Source organism: Alligator sinensis, unplaced genomic scaffold (genome assembly GCF_000455745.1).
Source record: "Alligator sinensis unplaced genomic scaffold, ASM45574v1 scaffold1054_1, whole genome shotgun sequence".
NCBI lineage: Eukaryota > Metazoa > Chordata > Crocodylia > Alligatoridae > Alligator > Alligator sinensis.
This window is the reverse complement of record NW_005842480.1, coordinates 732,406-750,446: the sequence shown is the minus strand read 5'-3', so window position 1 is coordinate 750,446 and position 18,041 is coordinate 732,406. Positions and strand designations below refer to the sequence as shown.

General features: G+C 55.5%; 1 protein-coding gene across 2 annotated transcripts in view; it reads left to right on the top strand.

Annotated features, from left to right (window-relative positions):
* The window catches only part of ZC3H3 (zinc finger CCCH-type containing 3), a 271,056-nt gene that overhangs the window by 237,060 nt on the left and 15,955 nt on the right, over positions 1–18,041 (top strand). Inside the window, exons 11-12 of one of the 2 annotated variants that reach the window (XM_025212740.1) lie at positions 2,294–2,496; positions 11,195–11,712. In XM_025212740.1, coding sequence (XP_025068525.1) covers positions 2,294–2,496; positions 11,195–11,277 — 286 coding nt within the window. In that variant the 3' untranslated portion in view covers positions 11,278–11,712. Of the gene's footprint in view, positions 1–2,293; positions 2,497–11,194; positions 11,713–18,041 lie in introns of those variants that run through there. The other variant, XM_006031073.3, reaches the window with a different exon arrangement.

The following is an 18,041-nucleotide window of genomic DNA, read 5'->3' as shown; positions in this document are numbered from 1 at the left end:
CAGCAGGAGGGGAAGGGACCGTCCTGGAGGAGACCAAAAGGAGTCAGCCCTTAACTGTGTTCGTAGCCGAGGGCAAGGCTTGCCTCTTCCTGCCGTGGTGGCATCTTAGGATGGGCACACAGCTGGGGACATGGGGGCAGGGAGCCTATATAGGAAGCAAGCAGAAAACGTTCGTGCAAAAAACAAGGGAGGCCAGGACAATATTTGCCCCTGGTATCTGTGGGGTGCTCAGATCGCAGTGGCTGTCCAGCACTGTCAGCGTCCACAGCCACCAGTTTCTTCTCCACCTTTGATAGCGAGCTCCCACGTGGGTGAAGACTTTGCCCCTCGTGCGGGACCACTTGCGCACTCCTGCGTTTCCTCTGCGGGCGAGTTGTTGCAGTCGTTGCCAGGCCATTGTAAATCAGCCTTCGTCCATCCCGCGGTCGCCAGCGCCATGCTCCCTCGCATCAGTGGGCACGCCACGTTTTCTAGCGAAGACACCCGGTCTCGGGAGAGAACATCCTCACGCTGGCACATTGCAGCTGCCCTGGGGCACCCGCCCCGGGAGTGGCGAGGGGTGAAGGTGGAGCCCGCCTGGCAGACGTGCTAAGGGCAGAGCTGCTAGCTAGGACCAGAATAGCACGGGGTGAGGCGCGCTGGTTCGAGTTCCCCCCCTCCCCGGCTGTGTTGGCAGGCCGGCTTTTTCAATCCCTGTCAGCAGCCTGTCGCCCGGGCTCATCAGTGCCGTGGCATTGAACGCTTCCTGGCTTGTCCTGCCCCCGTGCCCGACCCCTGACGTCTGTGTCGCTCCTTGGGAGCGTTTTGTTAACAGCAGCTAATGAGTCTCCGGGAGCCGGCGGTGTGACTGAGCACGCACGGGGCCAGGGCACGGACAGGGAGGTGCACTCGGCAGGGGGCACGGCCTGCAAACCAGAGCCACCCAGGGAGAGTGGCAGACATCCCCAGCTCTTCCCCCACAGCCCTTCCTCTGCCCAGTGACTTTGCCACCCAGCACCTCGTCCCCTGCACAGCAGGTGTCTTGGGGTTGCACTCGATCCCCTGTTTTCTAGGCAAGCCTCATTGGCATCCTAGGAGCAGAGCCACAGGGTCGTGATGGGCAAAGGCTGCCCAAAACAGTCTGGCAGTGGGTGCTGGGGAAGGGACCAGGTGATGCATTTTGGTGGCTGGCTCGAGTTGGGAAACTCCACCTGTTCTTGGGAAGGCAGCATTACATGCTAACCCCTCTCCACCTGCAAAATCTTCCCCCCGCCCACCTTCGGTCCTGCCCATCCTTCATCGTTCCCAGTCACCTGGCTAGAGGCAGGCAGAGCTGGACCCCCAGCCCTCTCTATATCGGGCCCCCGGACGCATCCTGGCAGCGCAAGGCCCTGCCTTGTATGGTAGCACAGGGGAGCCAGCACAGAGGGCTCTCCAAAGTTACCCCGAGTGAGAGAATCGGCTTGGAATGACATCCAGCTCACATCCCCCTTGTGAACGAGGTGTAAAATATTTCCTTGCTCTTTTTAGGTAAGAATGCAGGAGCGCGGAGCTGGCCAGCGGGGAGCGGTGCTATGCAGGGCTGCTTCCAGCCGCCTTTCCTGGGAAGGGGACAGCAATCTCTGCCTGAGAGAGAGAGAGAAGGGGCCTGGTTTAGAGAAGCTCTAAACCGCTCAGGCATTTTTTCCTTTATTAGCGCCGTCAACAGAGATGTCAAACGAGATGAAGTGTCACATTAGCCGTGTGCCCTCCGAGGAGCGAGCCATGGGGACGGGCTCGGCCAGGCTCAGCAGAGCAGATGGAGAGCTGGGACTGGGGACGGCTCGGGGCCTGGTAAACCCATTGCACCCCCCTAGCCTTTATAGCAGGAGAGAGCACTTCGGTCTCCAGCCCAGCTCCCTTCCCCCTTGCGGTTTGGCTTGACTTGATGACCCAGAAGAACGCGGGTGTCTGGTCCGGGCCCAGTTCAAAGCTCTCCAAGTATCCGAAGGGTGGAAATTTCCTTGACGGGGAGGCTGGGATATTTTGGGATGTAAATAAGGGTAAAGGGGCCCAGCTGGGCAAAGGGAAACCTCACACTGAATATTGGATTGCTTCGCAGGAGCACCAGTGCTCAGGTCATTGAACACTGGATATAGGGCAAGGCCCTTGGAATTAGACCGTAGGGAACAGTCCATGCCTGGCATTTAGACGGCGTAGATGAGCTAACGTGTCTCCTGTCTCTGACTCCAGTGACCCCTTCTCTAACCTGTTGACCTTTCTCGCTGTTCCCAGCGGGTTCCCAGTTACTGCCATACTCACGTGTGTCTTTCAGGAGGGAAGCAGCCTGGGTCCACGACGATGGAGAGGTGCCCGGACCCTCCAGAGCGGAGCAGGAGGTCAAGTTTTGGAGCGACACAGAGGCCCCCGGCACCAGCAGGCTCCAGAAGCTGCCGTCCTTCATCTCTCTGCTGTCATCCAGCTCCCCGAGTGACGAGGCCCGCAGACCTGAGAGGGACAAGGCAGGAGAGGACACAGGTACAAGGCTGCTGTTCTGGGTAACGCTCTCATGAGCTCTGGGGCTCGCTCTGGTTGTCCAGACCTAAGCACGAGCGTTGCATCTCAGCGTTCGTTGCTTTTGCTGCCTCAGTCACACAGGACCACTGCTGTTTCATAATTGGTAGGGGCTGGAAGGGACCTTGCCGATCGTCGGGTCCAGCCCCCCTGCACTTGGGCAGGTGCTTCAGGGCTGCTGCTGCTTCAGTCCTACACACCTCACCCCTCACTCCCCCTCTCCCCAACCCTGACCTTGGCTTCCCCTCCCTTCCCACTCCTGTACCTCAGTCCTCACCTGTTGCAGCACCTGTGCTGCTCTCACATGCCTGAATGGTGGCCTAGGGCTTTGATGGCACCAAAGCTTCATTAGGGGTTACCAGACAAATTGCATTTGTCCACTTGAGCTGGACATCACCAAAAGTGGACCCGGTCCTTTGCTTCGCTCTTCCATTTCTGTGCGGCGAGAGCTGGGTGAGCTGGGTGCAGACCCCTCCTTTCCTTGTCCTGTGTGTTACCTCCAACCTGCTGCCCCATGCTCTAGGTGAGCGCCCTGCTGTCAGTCACCGGCTTCCAGCGTGTGTTTGAGACGCACGTACGTCCTTTCCAAACGTAAGGAGGCAGCAGGGTGGTTCAGGGAGCTGCTAAGACACCTGCCAGCATTTACTGTTGGGACTGAAGGCTGCTTTGTGAGAACACCCACTCATTCGGGGTCGAGACAAGTAGCATTAAGCCCCGATGAATGGGTGGAGGCGCTTCTGCTGTCTGTAGGATATAGACGGGGTCCCAGTCCAGTTCTTATGGAGCAGCAAGCACAGAACTAAGATCAGCGCCATTTCTTTTGCCGTGCACTCTTCTCCCTTTCATTGGAAAATGTTTGTCGGGATTTGAGGTTGTTCTTGGAGGTGAGGACAGGGCCTGACCTGTGCTCGTCTGTAGGGATGTGGGACCAGAAAGGTCTGCCGTCGTCCCTGGGGCAACTGCAGGTGAGCGTGCTCGACACAATAAGTCCATACAGGCCTCACAAGCCCATCCCCTCAGTAGCCCTGTCCCACAACCCAGGAAGCACCCCTAATACCTGACAATAACCTTGGGCTCCTTCATATACAAAACTAAAGGCCTCCGAAAGTCCAGCGTGCGAGAGAGTAAAGCAGGTTTAGCTGGAGGGCATAGAAATAGCTAGGCTCGTCCCAGCACATTTTGCCTAGGAAGTAGATTGTGATCCCAGCAACAGAGGAAGGCAGAAATACCTCCGTAGCCCTTGCCAAGCTGACTTGGGGGATGACAGATACGTAGGCCATGTGTCTTCGGGGTCATCTGCCTTTCAACAGCATGCGGAAAAGGTGCCGGGTAGGACATTTTGCAGCAATCACTCCGAGCACCGATGTCAACTCCTGTGCTAAGATACGGTGTTCGGTGTTGTGTGCCCCGGAAGGGAGAGGGTGGAGGTGAACAGTCGTCCTGCTGCCAACATAGGAGCGGCGCTGACCCAGTCCCTGGGGAACCTCTCCATTTCTTCTCTGCCAGGAGCCAGCCATCACAGCTGGGAGACTGCAGGGCAGCAATGGGAAGGTGATCTGTCCCGCTTCCCTTGCCCTGGGAATGGCTCTTGTGGAGTAGCTGTGACGTAGCCTGCGTCTTTATTCAGAGGCGCTTGAGGATCATCTGCTTTGCTGCATAGTCAGTAGGACCGGACAAAAGTGTTTTCAGCGCGTTCGTTGGAAAACGCAGCGGGGAGGTGGCCAAAACGATTTGTGAATTCAGGTTGACCTTGGGGAATTCAGCCTGTCGGAAAGGAGGAAAGAAAAGCCCAGAGGAAGATGCTGGCGACGTGCTCTGAAACGTACCCAACTCTTCAGAAAGAAAAAAAGAAAAAAGCAAAACTGTTCGATAACCTGAAGAAGCAGTGTTTCCTTTGACATTGAACTTGGCGCTTCGACTGACCTGCGGCAAAACGGTGTCGTTTCACCAATTTCGTTGCAATCCTTTAGCTCCCGAGGGAGGTGTAGGGTCTGCTGAGCAGCTCGGAAGACTTCCCCGGGACTCTGTGATCATCAGTCACCTCGAGGGCAAGCGGGGCTGGACGGCACCTGCAGAGCTCACATCTAGTCCGAGCCCTGCCTGAGGCAGGGTCAGCCCTGTGCAAACCAGCCCAGACAAGCCATCGTCTAAGCTCTACAAAAGACTATCATGGTGATGGCTATGATGCTGGATTGTAATTGTAATGGGGAACAGGGCGAAGAGAGAGGATCTTGAGAACCTCGCTGGGGGCTGGAAAACTCTCGTGTGCAGACCACTCCTTTCAGAAGTTGCTGTGTGGCAAGGGCTGATATTTCGAGGCCATCTTCAGTCCTTCCCATGGGGAGGACTGAGGATGCCCTTGAAATATCAGAGCAGCCAGCTGCACAGCCTCCCTGAGTGGGGCAAGGGATTTTGCTGTGATAATTGTGCCAGAGTTTCATTGAAAGGGTGGGAAGCGGTCGCTTACTCCGGAGAACCCGTCTGCTCTGGAGATAAGGACCGAGTCTCTCTGGTTTACCATAGAGGTGTGATTCCCGGAGAAACAAGCATTGAGGGTGAGGAGAGGCTATACACGTAAAGGCCTAGCATATTGCAGAGGTATCGCTCAGCCGTGTGTCTGGGTTTACCGTTTTAGTCCTTGTTGTAATCCCCAGCCCAGCGTCAGAGGCTGCCAGAAGACCCCGTTCGGTTCATAACTCTTCATGAAGGCTACCGGAGCATGCTCTGCGTGTGTTGGGGGTCACCGGGGAGGAGCAGGATTGCAAAAGTGTTATGGCAGGAGGGAGAAGAGAGGGTCCAGAACGAAGCAGGGTAGAGGATCCAGGAGTCGCACTTGAACCTGCTTAGACAGCAAGTGCTCTGAGGCAGGGATTCTCCCTTGGTTATTCCTGTGTGCATAACATGGATCGCCATGGGGCCTGGGCCTCCGCCACGTCCCACAATACAATTAACAGCTTAACCCAACTAGAAGTGGTCCCTGTAGGAGGAGGCCAGATCTCCTTTGGCATGCACTCTGGTATGCACGGATGGGTAAGATGTACCTCTCTGACATCCGCAGCTCCGATTGCACCCAGAGGCACTCAGGTGTGTTGGCTGCTCCTCTCTCCCCTTCCTGTGCTCTTCTGTGCTGTAGTTGGGCTAAAGAATGAAACCAAACGGGTGCTGAAAGGTAGGTATTGGTACCTAATCTGCTCAGGCAGGTACCCTGATGGCTGGAGGCACCTCATGTATCTCATGGAAGTAAGGCGTCCCGGCCTGCTTGGGTGGACGGGTCAACCGGGGACTGGAGCAAGAGTCAGCCAGAAGTTCAGATGAGCCCCTTCTCCTCCTCCCTCGCTCTGCTGCACGGACCTTCAGAGCAATGTCAGCCTTGGCGGTAAAGTGTAAAACCCGCGCCAAGGCCAGGAGGCTCCAAGACATCCCGAGGCTGTGTGGAAAGAAGGATTCCCGGGATTAGCAGCATAGCCCTGGCGTTGCTGGCGTGCGAGCTCCTGGAAGGCCGGCTGCGTGGTCATGTGCTATTGAAATGCAGCGCAACAGGAGCACGCTCCAGGCCATGCCCTTTCAGCAAGGATCACTGCCTCTATAAAGGCTCTGTGATGCTTGGCTTCCCTTTTGAAGCACAGTGATTTCTTCCTCCCCCCTCTTGGCCCTGTTTCAGCTCCTTTTGATCTCGGTGGCAGGGCGGCTGCTGTCTGTTGCAGGGAAGTGCTCTTGAACCAGCGAGTTAATCTGGCTTCTTTATCTCTGCCCTGAAGATGGAGCAATTAATCCCCAGAAAAGCAAGCTGCTGAAATGCTGCACGTTGCATTTGTCCGCCTGGAGTAGCTCGATTCCCAGTGGGTCAAAGGAACGGGCATCAGATGGGGGATGAAGATGCACTAGTGGAAAGGGCACCTCCAACCTGGGAGAGGCATTGATTGCGAGCTGCTCTTTGCCCATCACAGAGGAATATTCTTGGTCCTTGCAGAGGGAGAGGCGAGAAAAAATAGCTGGTTCTGCGACTTGTCAACTCTGCCACAATCGTCGGCGCAGTGAAGTGGAGCAGCTCGCTCGTACTTCCCAGCATCTCCCTCCTCTTGCCCATCTCCTGCCCCGTGCTGGGGGGGAACGGCAGTTCTGATGCACCTGCCAGCATCTTGCCTAGCATTTTCCCTTGCTCTCCTCTGGAGGTGAGGGGCAGGGATGCCTTTGGGAGGGGCAGGATTGCCTTGGTCTCCCCTACAGCACCTGTGTATCAGCATCCAGTGTCAGGAGAAGGGACCATGCAAGGAAGCCAGACCTGGGAGTCGCCAGAGCTGGTGGAGGTGAATCAAGGGTAGGAGATTTGGGGACGTGTCAAGGAAGCTTCTTTCTACTCCTTTCCCTCTCAGGCGCACAACTCCCATCTCAGGACCGTGTCCATCTGCCTTGCTGTCATCCCGGAGGTGAGGAGCACAGAGCGGCTGCAGATTGATGAGGAGAGCGGGGCAGCTGGAGCGGCTTTTCCTGTGTTTTACAGGAGCTGAGGCTAACAAGGAAGTGGAAACGTGCAAAAGCCGCCTTAGTTTGCAGAAGAGAAGACAGAGGGGGATTGAATAGCAACCTTCACCTCCCTGCAAGGGGGCTGCAAAGAGGATGGAGCTGGGCTGTTCTCAGTGGGGGCAGATGGCAGGACAAGGAGCAATGGGCTCCAGCTGCAGCAAGGGAGGTTGAGGTTGGATATTAGAAAACACTTTCTGACAAGGAAGGTAGTAACACACTGGAACAGGTTACCCAGAGAGGTGGTGGGATCTCCATCCTTGGAGGTTTTGAAGACCCGGGTAGACAAAGCCGTGGCTGGGACGGTGTCGCTGGGGCTGGTCCTGCCTGGAGCAGGGGGGTGGGCTAGACGTGACCTCCTGAGGTCCCTTCACACCCTCCTTGTCTGTGATTTTACGTTTTGTGCCTGAATGAATCCAGGCCTTGTCGGCACTGCTGTTCACTGAGGGCAGGTGTATCCTCAGCAGGTGCATCCTCAGCAGCCCGTTCAGGGACCCAGCTCCCCTGGTGAAGGGCAAACGGCTGCTTCAGAAAGCAGGAGCAGAGCCGTGCTTGTTACGTGCCGGGGTAACGTGAGGTGGTCTCTTAAGATAAGAGGGTCCCCAGCAGGGAGGGGATTGTGCAAGTTTCAGTTGCGTCTCTTGATACTAGATTTCACAGACGTCGGGGCTGGACGGGACCTCGCGAGATCATCGGGTCCAGCCCCCCGCCCAAGGGGCAGGAAGGCAGCTGGAGTCACATCACCCCAGGGAGATAAGCATCCAAGCGTATTGATGATTAGGTATGTGAGAAATGGTATTTGCCATGCCCCTTTGGCCACTTTGCCTTCTCTTTGCTCACCGATCTATCTCCCTGGGGTTGATCTAACATCCTACAGCCTTGAGTGCCGTCGCACAGCCCTCACACCGGTGCACACCTACGGTCCGCTTGGATGGGGAAAACATTGGCAACAGCCAGTGATCCTTGAAGGTCCAAAATTGCCCAGCCTTTCAGGACTGGCCACAGGAGGTTCATCCCACTGAAGCAGAATATGCTATTCTTTCTCAATTACGTGCAGCATGCCACTATGCCTGTCGGTGCAGCGTGAAATAGGGGATTTGGGATGATTGATCACTCGCTAGTAAAGCAGCCGTCTCCAGTGTCGGCCGATAATGGCGGAGTATTACTCAAGAGTGTTGATCCTGGGCCGTGGAGGGGATTGGCCCAGTCTGGTGACTTTGGGTCTGCTGTGATTTATTTTAGGTGTACGGCTTTGATCCCGCAGTATTTCCCTCCAGGAGTGTAGCCTTGAGATTACGTTGGGGCCTTGGTCCAGTGAGTTTATAGGTGACCTTTAATGAGGATTAAGAGAGAGACACTAGCACGTATTTGCATAGCAAGTGGCTACCTGTGGAGTTTCTGCGGGAATCTGGGCACTTCTCTCTCTAATTTCCTCTTGGCAACAAGTGTGGGCAGAGAGTCGCCAGGGCTTGTTACCTGCGCCCGATGTGCCACCTTCCACTCCCTGCCTGAAGACGGGAGGGGCTTGTTCGGCGTGAAATGCAAGCCAGCGGGGCGGGACGGAGAAGAAAGCTGGTGGTCATGAGGATCGGCGAACCCCCCTGTGAAGCGTCAGAGATACGGAGGATCTCCTGAATGCCCAGATCTGGTCAGCGCTCAGCAGATCTCCCACAGGGAGACAGCGGATGGACTCCCGTGACAAGACCTTGCAGAGAACAAGATTTGGGAGTAAAAGGATGTTTCACACCTGGATGAATTGAATCGTTACGTTCTGGGTAAGACGTCTGACAAGAACGACCTGCAAGCGCCCGTTGGAGGGAAGAGCTGAAAACCCCTGCCCAGGTCAAGCCAGACGGACCTCAGAGACCAGGCCGTCTGCCGCTGGGAAAGCACAAAGACAATCCTCCTCACAAAGAAGAATGGGCGAGACGTGCTGGAAGCATCAGACGGACATCAGGACAGTTTGCTGCCTTGCCGGAGTGAAGACAAAGGAGGTTCGGTGCAAGAACGCCCAAGATGCTGAGGTTGGTCGTGATCCAGCGATGCATCGGACCCTGTTGCATGGATCTGGGGAAACTCCAGGGATTTAGGAAGGAGCTGAAGTCCTTGTTTCCTGAGCAAGAAAAATGAGAAGACAGGATACAGGAGGTGAAGAGCTGGAGAGAAGTGGTTTGTGTGCTGGGGGGGAAGATATTTAGACCCGTTGGAGCTCCTGCTGTGAAGAGCGACGGCTGTGTGGGTCTGATGGACCGTCTCTGTCTCTTGGGTGGTGGACTAGCTAGTGTAACTGGGCAGGCTTTACGCTGACCAGGCAGGGGGGAGTGATACCAAAGAAATCACGATACAAACACCCGGATACGTACACGAGCCTCGCCTGGAGTGCTGTGTCCAGTTCGGGATGTTGTCCTTCAAGAAAGTTGTGGACAAATTAGAGTCAAGCAGGGAGCAGCAAAAATGGGAAGTCTGGGGAATACGACTTACGAGGAAAAGTTGGAAGAATTTGGGATGATGTAGTCTGGGGAAGAGAAGACTGAGTGGGGATTTGATAACAAATACCTGAAGGATGGTTATAAAGAGCACGGGAAACTGGCCACAGAGGACAGGACAAGGAGTAATGGTCTTAGATTGCAGCAAGGGAACTGTAGGTTGCGTATTAGGAAGAACTTCCTTATTCTTGAAGGTGGACACATGCTGGACCAGACTCCCGAGCGAGGTGGTGAAATCCCCATCCTTAGAAGCATTTAAACAAACCCCTGCCTGGGATGGTTTAGACCAGGATGATCCTGCCTTGAGCAGGGGTTTAAACTTGATGCGACCACTCCCAACCCTGTTTTCTAGGATCGAAAGCCTTGAGGCAACATGTGCGCAACAAACCCAAATGAACTTCTCCAGATGTAAGGAATATGCCTTTTAAATTGTCTGCATATTAGTGCTAGGGGACAAGGTAACGAGTGGATTTGGAGATGCCCTTCCATGAGAAGCAACATAATATGGGTGGTAACAGTGAAGCTTGGGGCAGGGAGGAGCGTCTCATGAGTGAAGTGTTAAAATGTCTCATCGTTGGGGGATTTCAGTCTTGAAGACAAAGTCTTAATGAGATCAGAAGTCTGAAGGTGGAGGTTAGGCAAATGCAACCATGGACCAAGATGAAACTTCCTAGGAGCGAGGGCAATTGGACATTGAAGCAGCTTCCCAGGCGGACTTGTCATTGCTGGGACTGTTGAAGACGTCTTTCCAAAAGCCCTGCTTTCATCCATTTTGGGGGGAAATTGCGTATGCCGTGTTTACAGGAGGTCTCGTTCCCGAGTGTCCTTTGAGGGGCGTCGTTATCCCCACCCGTATTTTGTCAGCAGGCAATCCTCGATGCAGAGCAGCGGAGCAAGTTGCCCAGGGCCACTCAGGTAGTCAACTGCTCAGATGGGCTAGGAAACTTGAATGAGTGGGATCTGCCTCGGATCCTGCAGGGCTCCTTTGGGATCTCTCAGAAGTGATCTGGAGAAGTTCTGGAGTGCATTAGAGGGAGTAACCCTGCCTTGGGATGGACTTGGATATCTCAAGAGGTCTCTCAAGGCGTCGTGTTAAGACACAGGCCGCGTTTTCCTAAGCAATGAGCCTCTGCTAGGAGATGGATTAGGCCCAACTCCCCTGAAGCCTTCTCCAGCCCTGGCGTGCGACTTTGGGACTGAATTGATGCTAGTTTTTACCCCTGGGTGACGGCCGTTGCCCTCATACATCAGCTCTGACTTCTTTCCCCACCACCAACTTCGCTTCCCTGCGATTGTAAACTCACCAGCCCTCTGCAGCAGAGATGCTCTGAAGGGTGCGTTTTCAAACACGCTCGAGTGCCTCATGCCGTGGCTTGTGTTCCTAAGTCCCTTAGGTGCTTTGAGAACACCTGCCTGTACTTCTCATGCAAATGCATTTTAACCTGCTCTTGAATTGTAGTAGGGACGAGTGGGTCTTTGCCAGGAGAGTTCAGACCTACAACCTAGCAACTGTTCAGGCTGTCAGGCCAGCCAAGACCGAGACATCCCCCAAGCCTCTGCCCAGAGACATAAGTAGGAAGGTTTACACCTTGGGTAGCATTCGCCTAGGTTGATGCCCAGCTTGCTAACCCCAGTCATGCACTTCCTCTCCCCAGGGGTGTGTATTCTCTCCACAGCGTGGACATCTCCCACTGGCACAGGACTCCAGCAACCTTCGCTAAGCTGGTGCTGGAATTAAGCTGCTCTTCTATCCCTGGGGAGAGGCACAGATGACTTTGGAGAGCGGCACGGCAAGGGGTTTTTCTTTGAAGCCCGAAGAAAGCAGGTGTTGCCTTCTCCTATTGCAAGAGGCTGTAAGGTTTTAGCGCCCACAGTTGCAGTGACCGAGGGCAAAAGCGGTCCTGCTTCCCCGTCACGCGGACCTGGGCGCGGATCTTCTCTTCGGCTGTTTCCCCAGGGCAGGCTCTCTGCAAACAGGTCTGCCCCAGGTAGGGACCACTGCTGCGGATGGGACTCGTGGGAGAGGGCTGCATTGGCTGCTTCTCTGCCAGCATCCCGCTCTGGCAGAGCCTGCGGACCCCGGCTGTCATTTCAAACACTCCCGGCCGCCGCGGCAGCGCGAGACTCCTCTTCAGGGAGAGGGCACGCCAGCTTGTGTCACGTCGCTCATCTCCTTCACCTTGTTTTGTTCTCGGCAAGCCAGGGAAGTGTCTGTGCGGTGCTGGGGGGGGGTCCGGGGCTGCCCCTCCCCTCCTGTTTCCAGGTAATGTGCTTTTCCATATTTCACCTTCCAGTTAAATAGCCTTTGCCGGCGCTAACTGTCCTCCCCACGATAATTGTAACCAAGCGCACCAATGCAAACCATTCCAATCGAGTGCTAATTTAATTAGAAAGCACCCATTTTAGTTAATTTGTTCGAGAAGATCACTGAAAACTCCTGGAGAGAACAGATGTTCCCCTCTCCCCCGATGAACATTCAGGGGTTTGTAAATGGCTCCACTCAGCCTTGTTTAGGAGAGAAAAGAGGATTTTATAGCGGCAAACGACCCTTTCTGTAAACATTTTACAGCTCTCTGCACGTTTGAGTGACGATAAACCCCTAGCAACTCGGCGGGCTACAAATTTGCGACCATACGGCTATCATTTTATTGTCATATTTCACGGTCGTAACGTTAATGGAAGATGCTCGCTACAGTCTTTTTTAACGGCTCCGCTGAGCACGCTCAAACACTTTCGCTTTGGAAAATTCATTGAGGTGCAGGGCTTCTAGTTTTGTTTACAGCTTTCACTTCTGGAGGAATGACTTCCCGAACACCCCTCCTCATGCTCGGCACCCCGTCGGACCCGGCTCCGGGGGTTAAACCAGTCCTGTCTCGGGTTGGACCGGCACCAAGCCGCCGCGGCTTCTGGCTCGGGGTGGGGAGGGCGCTGCGCTCTCCAGCTCATCCTGCTTTCTCTCCCCAAAAACTTTATGGAGACTCGGAGCCCCGAAGTCAGGCAGGGTCCAGGGGAGGGGATGATACTCCCTGGTCTGTCATCGTAGTTACCCAGGCCCGAGCGCCGTGGTATTGGAGTGTTGCATTTAAGACGGTGAAAACCCTGTGTTGAGCCATCCTTCTGCTGCTCGGGTTAGATGCCTGTTTTTCAATGCTTTCCTTGCTCTCCCCCATCCTCCAGCTTGAAATAATGCATGGGATTCTTAAAATCCCATGGCTGGGCAGCTCTGGGAAGCCAGTCCCCGTGACTCTGGGGTCCTCTTGCCGCATCTGCCCAGCTGTCCTGAAAGGCTGGTCAAAGCAGGTTTGGGTCTCAGGGACAACTTCTTCACTGTGCGAGCAGGGAGGCAGTAGAAAAGGTGCCCGAGGAAGCTGTGGACTCTATCGCTGGAGGTCTCGAGGAGAGGTTGGACGGTCACTGGGTGGGGATGATCTAGGCATAGCGATGCCTGTGCTCCGCTATGGGGGTTCCCAACTTCTGGGCTGTGCTGCTTGCCCCCTTTCTGCTCCATGTGTCGGGGGGGGGGGGTTCAAGCCTCCCCCAGAGGTGCTGGGGATGGGGCTGGGCTGTGCCAGTGCTCCTCTGGGACCAACCTGCCGGGTCCTGGCTGGAGGGTCTTGCCCCTGTGCTCAGGCTCAGACAGATGCTGCACTGGGAGCAGGAAGGGGTTTCCCCCCCTGCTCATACTGGTCTGCGCTGGGGGGGGTTTGCATTCCTCTGCAGCAGGGGCACAGCCTCAGCTTGAGGTCTCTTGAGCATCTATTAACAACCTTTTACAGCAGCAGGGTATGTTCCCCCTGCTTTATCGGGGCAGGTTCGGGTGTGATGTTTTGTGTTGTGTCAGGGTTGACAGTAGTTTTGCTAAGAGGTTAGAGTATGGATTTGTATAGGGTGGTTTGCACAGGGCTGATCCTGCCTCAGGCAGGGGTTGCACTAGAGGTGAGCTCTGCAGGTCCCTTCCAGCCCCGCTGCCCTAGGACTCTCTGATCAGGGCATCCTTTGCTGCAGGGGATCCTGCATCGGGCCTTACCAGTCACCGGCTGCCGGGTGGAGGATATTTGCACCCCGGCTGGGCTCAGAGGGACAGCTTCTGGAAGGACACATCCCAGCCTTGACCCCCTGCTTTCACAGAAAATAGAAAATGAGGGTGTGAAGGGAGCTCAGGAGGTCACATCTAGTCCAACCCCCTGCTCCAAGCAGGACCAGCCCCAACTACATCATCCCAGCCAAGGCTTTGTCTACCTGGACCTTAAAACCTCCAAGGATGGAGATCCCACAACGTCTCTAAGGAACCCGTTCCAGTGCTCCACCGTCATGCCAGTGAGAGAGTTTTTCCTAATATCCGACCTCAACTTCCCTTGCTGCAACTTGCCCAGAAGGCCAGGCTTGGGCCCAGAGTGCCTCTAGCTTGGGAGGCAGCACCTACGTCCTCTGAGACTGCCATAGGGGAGGGCACATGGAAAGCTGCTTTTGCCTCGCAGGGATACGTAGATTAATTAGACTTGGACTTAACCCTTTGCAGCACTGGGAGATAGTGACTGGCTCCGAGCGAGGCAAGTATGCGTTTAACCCCCTGCCTTGCCTCGACCCATGTAAACCAAGTGGACGGAAGATGCTCTCGCATCAAACTGAGACCATCCGCACCGGGAAAGCAAACCAGCATCAGCATGATTGCAGTTCAGCTGGGACATTTTTGTCTTGTAGGCAAGGAAGCAGCTTCTTGCAGGTGGGTCAGGCATATTGACTGCAAGACAGCCAGAGAGCTGAGTTGTCCCCGCAACATCCAGCGTGCCCCTCTTTACTTCGGGCAGGTCATGTGCAATCTAGTTAATTTAAACAGCGGGCTCTCAGCCTGGGTGTTTTCCTGCTGGCTGTCACTGGAGCACCTGAGTGACGCTGTACCGGGGTCGCGTGGCCGATATCTGCAGTTTGCAACCAGCTTTTCATCTGTCCTGCATAACATCTCATGCCCGTTGCAGTGTGAGCATCACAGCCCACCCCACAAGCCAGGAGGGGAGAGGAGAACGTCTCCCAATTTATGCAAGGGACCCTGCACAAAACGTAGCCAAATGTACGGAGGAAGCAGTCTGATGCAGCCCAGCTGTTTCCTAATCTCTCTTCAATACAGTCACGGAGGCCTTGCATGCAACAGGCAACACGTTCAGGCGGAAGCGCAATCTTTAACGTGATAGTGAGCCTTTTGCTTTACTCTGTGTGCCTCGGTTTCCCTGTTCTGCTTGTCTGTTACTTGTCTGCCTCGCCAAAGTTTCCAGGCTCACGTCCATGGATGCAAACGGTCTTGGAGAGCAGTGTGTTGGAAGCTTGTAGAGAAGGGGGAAGTCGGCGGCTGGAGTCTGGGAGGTGCGTTACTGAGAGCTGTATGAAATGCATGTCGTCATTTGTGTCCGGGGAAGGTAAAAGCACAGTCAGGGCGAGTATCGTCTTGTAGCTTGGCAGTGTCTTGGGGCCCATCTAGAGGCATTCCCCCCCCCAATCCAGGTTGCTGCTGCTGCCCCTGCGCCTTGCATGTGCCCTAGGCCTGCCACCTGGACCAGCAGCGACAGAAATGCATCGCTTCCTCGTTGTGTGTCCTGGGACTCTGTCATATTGCTGGGCATCCCCCGTTTGCTATGGGGTCTCGCTTTGCTACCGTGGGCAGGCACACGTACCCACCCCAGGAAGGGAGTGGGAGCGCAGTTCACGAGGAGCCTGGGGTGCCTTGCAGCCGGAGCCGCTGGCGCGCTGCCAGGGCGCTGCATTCTCTCTCCGCGCCGAGGCTGTTGCATCCTTTGTGCCATCTGCCTTCTGTAGCGGTGTAGGTGTTAGCAGTGGAGCAGGCTGGTACCCCTTGGGCTCTCGTGGCTGAGATCTGCTGCAGCAGATGCTGCGAAGGGACATAAAACGGAGAAGAAGAGGAATAAAAACCCTCCTGTTTATGGGATTTTCATCACCGAGGTCCACGGGGATGGGATTGCCCCCTGTGCTCCTTGCCTATCAGGAGGGCAGACACGGGATGCCGCCGTGGCATGTGTGGTTTACCCTGTTGGATGAAAGGAAGAGCAGGCAGGTGCTTTAACCCATGGCAGAGGTGCAAGTCCTCCTCTGAGCCCTGCCACAGACTGGCTCTTGTGATCCTCAGTGAGCCGCCGACCCTCCTGCTAGAGTTTTCCCAGCTGTGAAATGGGGTTAAAGTTTTCTCAACACTTAGGGATCTCGTGGAGGTGTTTGCAGCCCCTGTTGCCATCCCTCAGGAGAGCGCACTGGAGCTGCAAAGAGCCACGCGGCTTGTCGTTAGTTCTTGGAGCTCTCGTCCCTAAGCTAGCGATTCTCAACTGGGGTGCCACGTCCTCTCGAGGGTGCCGGGCAGTATTAGCATCGCTGGGTGTGCAAACACTGGCACACGGTTCACAAGATCAACCCAGAGGTTTCAAATAGGACTCCATCGGGTCAAAACCATTCTGCCCTGCTGAGTTGTTTTGCAACAGAAGCGTTGCTCTAGTACTTTTCTGTAGTCAAGAAACAAGACAATGCAAAGAGCTGGCATTTTTCGGGGGTGAGGGGCTGGAGTTTAAAACCACTGCCCCAGACGGTCAGAAACTCTCCCCCTTGGCATTGCGTGTCCTTGGGTCGGAGGGTAACGAGCAAATCCCACACGGAGAATCCCTGCTGTAGCCAGGCAAGGGGCGCAGCTGGCCTTGCAGCCTGTCATTTGCTTGGGCCCATTGCAGAGCGTCCCTGGGCTGAACAGATTTGCCCCATTCACTCCCCACGCAGCAGTGGGGAGCTCCCGTGTGTCCCCTGCCCCCTCCCCTGCTCGACTTACCCTTGTTTTACAGCGGGGCATGAACCCCAACTCCCCCCCCCCCCCTTGGATGTCACATCTGGCCCTGTGGATCCCCAGGGTCCCCGGCCAGCCCCTGTGCCCTCAGGCGTGTGGAAGGAGTTAATCAGAAAGCATCAAAACTCCTTTCATAATTGAATTAACAAACCTCTAATATAATTTCCTTTCTAATGCAAAATCTATCGAGCTGCAGGTAGCGCGCACTCGCTCGTTCCTATGGCAGGGCAATGTGTATCACTCTAATTGGTTTCCTGTTCAGCTCGCTGGATTTGTTCAGGTCATTAGTGACTGCAGCCTTTATTCCTGTGTCAGCAGGTGAGCTTGTGTGTTTTGGGGGTGCTGCCCTCTGCTCCCCCAAGCGACCACGGGCTTCGCTGCTCTGAGCGGTGTCTGTTATAGATGGCTTTTATAGCAGGGGCTGCCCTCCGTGTCTGGCAAGAGCCGCGCTGGATAGGAAGGATCTGGGCTGAGACTCAGCTCTGCAGTAAACTAGTTCTCCCACAGACTCCCTGTGCGACCGTGGGCAAGTCCCTTCGTCTCCGTGCCTCAGTTCCCCGTCTCTGGAGTGAGGACAGCCATGCTTTCTTCCCCCAGCCGCTGCCTGTTTCTCTGTCGCAGGCACTGGTATGACAAGCATCGGCGCCGAGGGTCCAGCCCCGGGCTGTGTTGTACTCAGGCAGCCGACTTTGCTCCCATAGAGCTACCTCGGTGAAGAGAGGGACGCCGATGGGTCCCTTCAGTCGAAAGCACCCGGTCGTAACACAGACATGCGGGGAAGTCAGCGCCTTCCTCCTCATCTCCCGATCTGAACGGGAGCCATCGTTTCTAATCCTGCAGAAAGACGTTTGGAAATCCGCTTCCTGATTTATTTATTTATTTTTGCACAGGCCTAATTGTCTGCAGTTTTCCAATCTTCTTTCCTTATCGATCTGCAGCAGGAGTGCCCGGCCTGCCAAGTCCCTCCGGTCTGCCAGCCCTGCGAGTGTCGCTCCCGCCCGGTTTAATCTTCCGCCTGGTTTTAAAAGCCTTGACGCCTGTGGATGGAGGGGCTCGCAACCAAGCCATGTCAGAGACTTGGGGAATTTGCTCTCATTCGAGTCGCTCCCTGGTGGCTTCCTCACCTGAGTTATTTAGCAATTGGAGATGGACACCCCCTCCTCGGTCACCAGGGTAAGCGGTTGCCCCCTGATAGGGGACGCGTCGGCCATCAGATTGATAGGACGCCTGATCTTGGGTGTTGCAGTGTAGGGGGACGGATGGGAAGAAACGTCCCATCTGCATTCCTCCGCGCCACTCATGCAAGCCAGAGCAAAACCCACATCCCTGGCATCATCCAGGCCATCGGAGAATGGGGCGGGGGAGGCGAAGGGCCTGAAACCAGATCCCAACCCCGCGTGTCGCCAGAGCGGAAGGAGAGAGACTCCCTCCCGGGGTAACAGATCACTCCTGCCGGCTCAGCGAGGCATGCGTTTCGTCGGATAACCGCGCCAGAAGGCAGGGTGCTCATCTGCCAGGATTTCTGGTCACCGAGTTGCAAAACCAAAACCACTGTGTTTGCAAAAGAGTTGACAAGGAGATGGGAGCGGCTGCGAAGCGTTCAGCCGGTTCCACGGGAGCGCGGTGCTCGGCCCTCCGCCCCCCAGCCCGGGCTTGCAGGGTGCAGC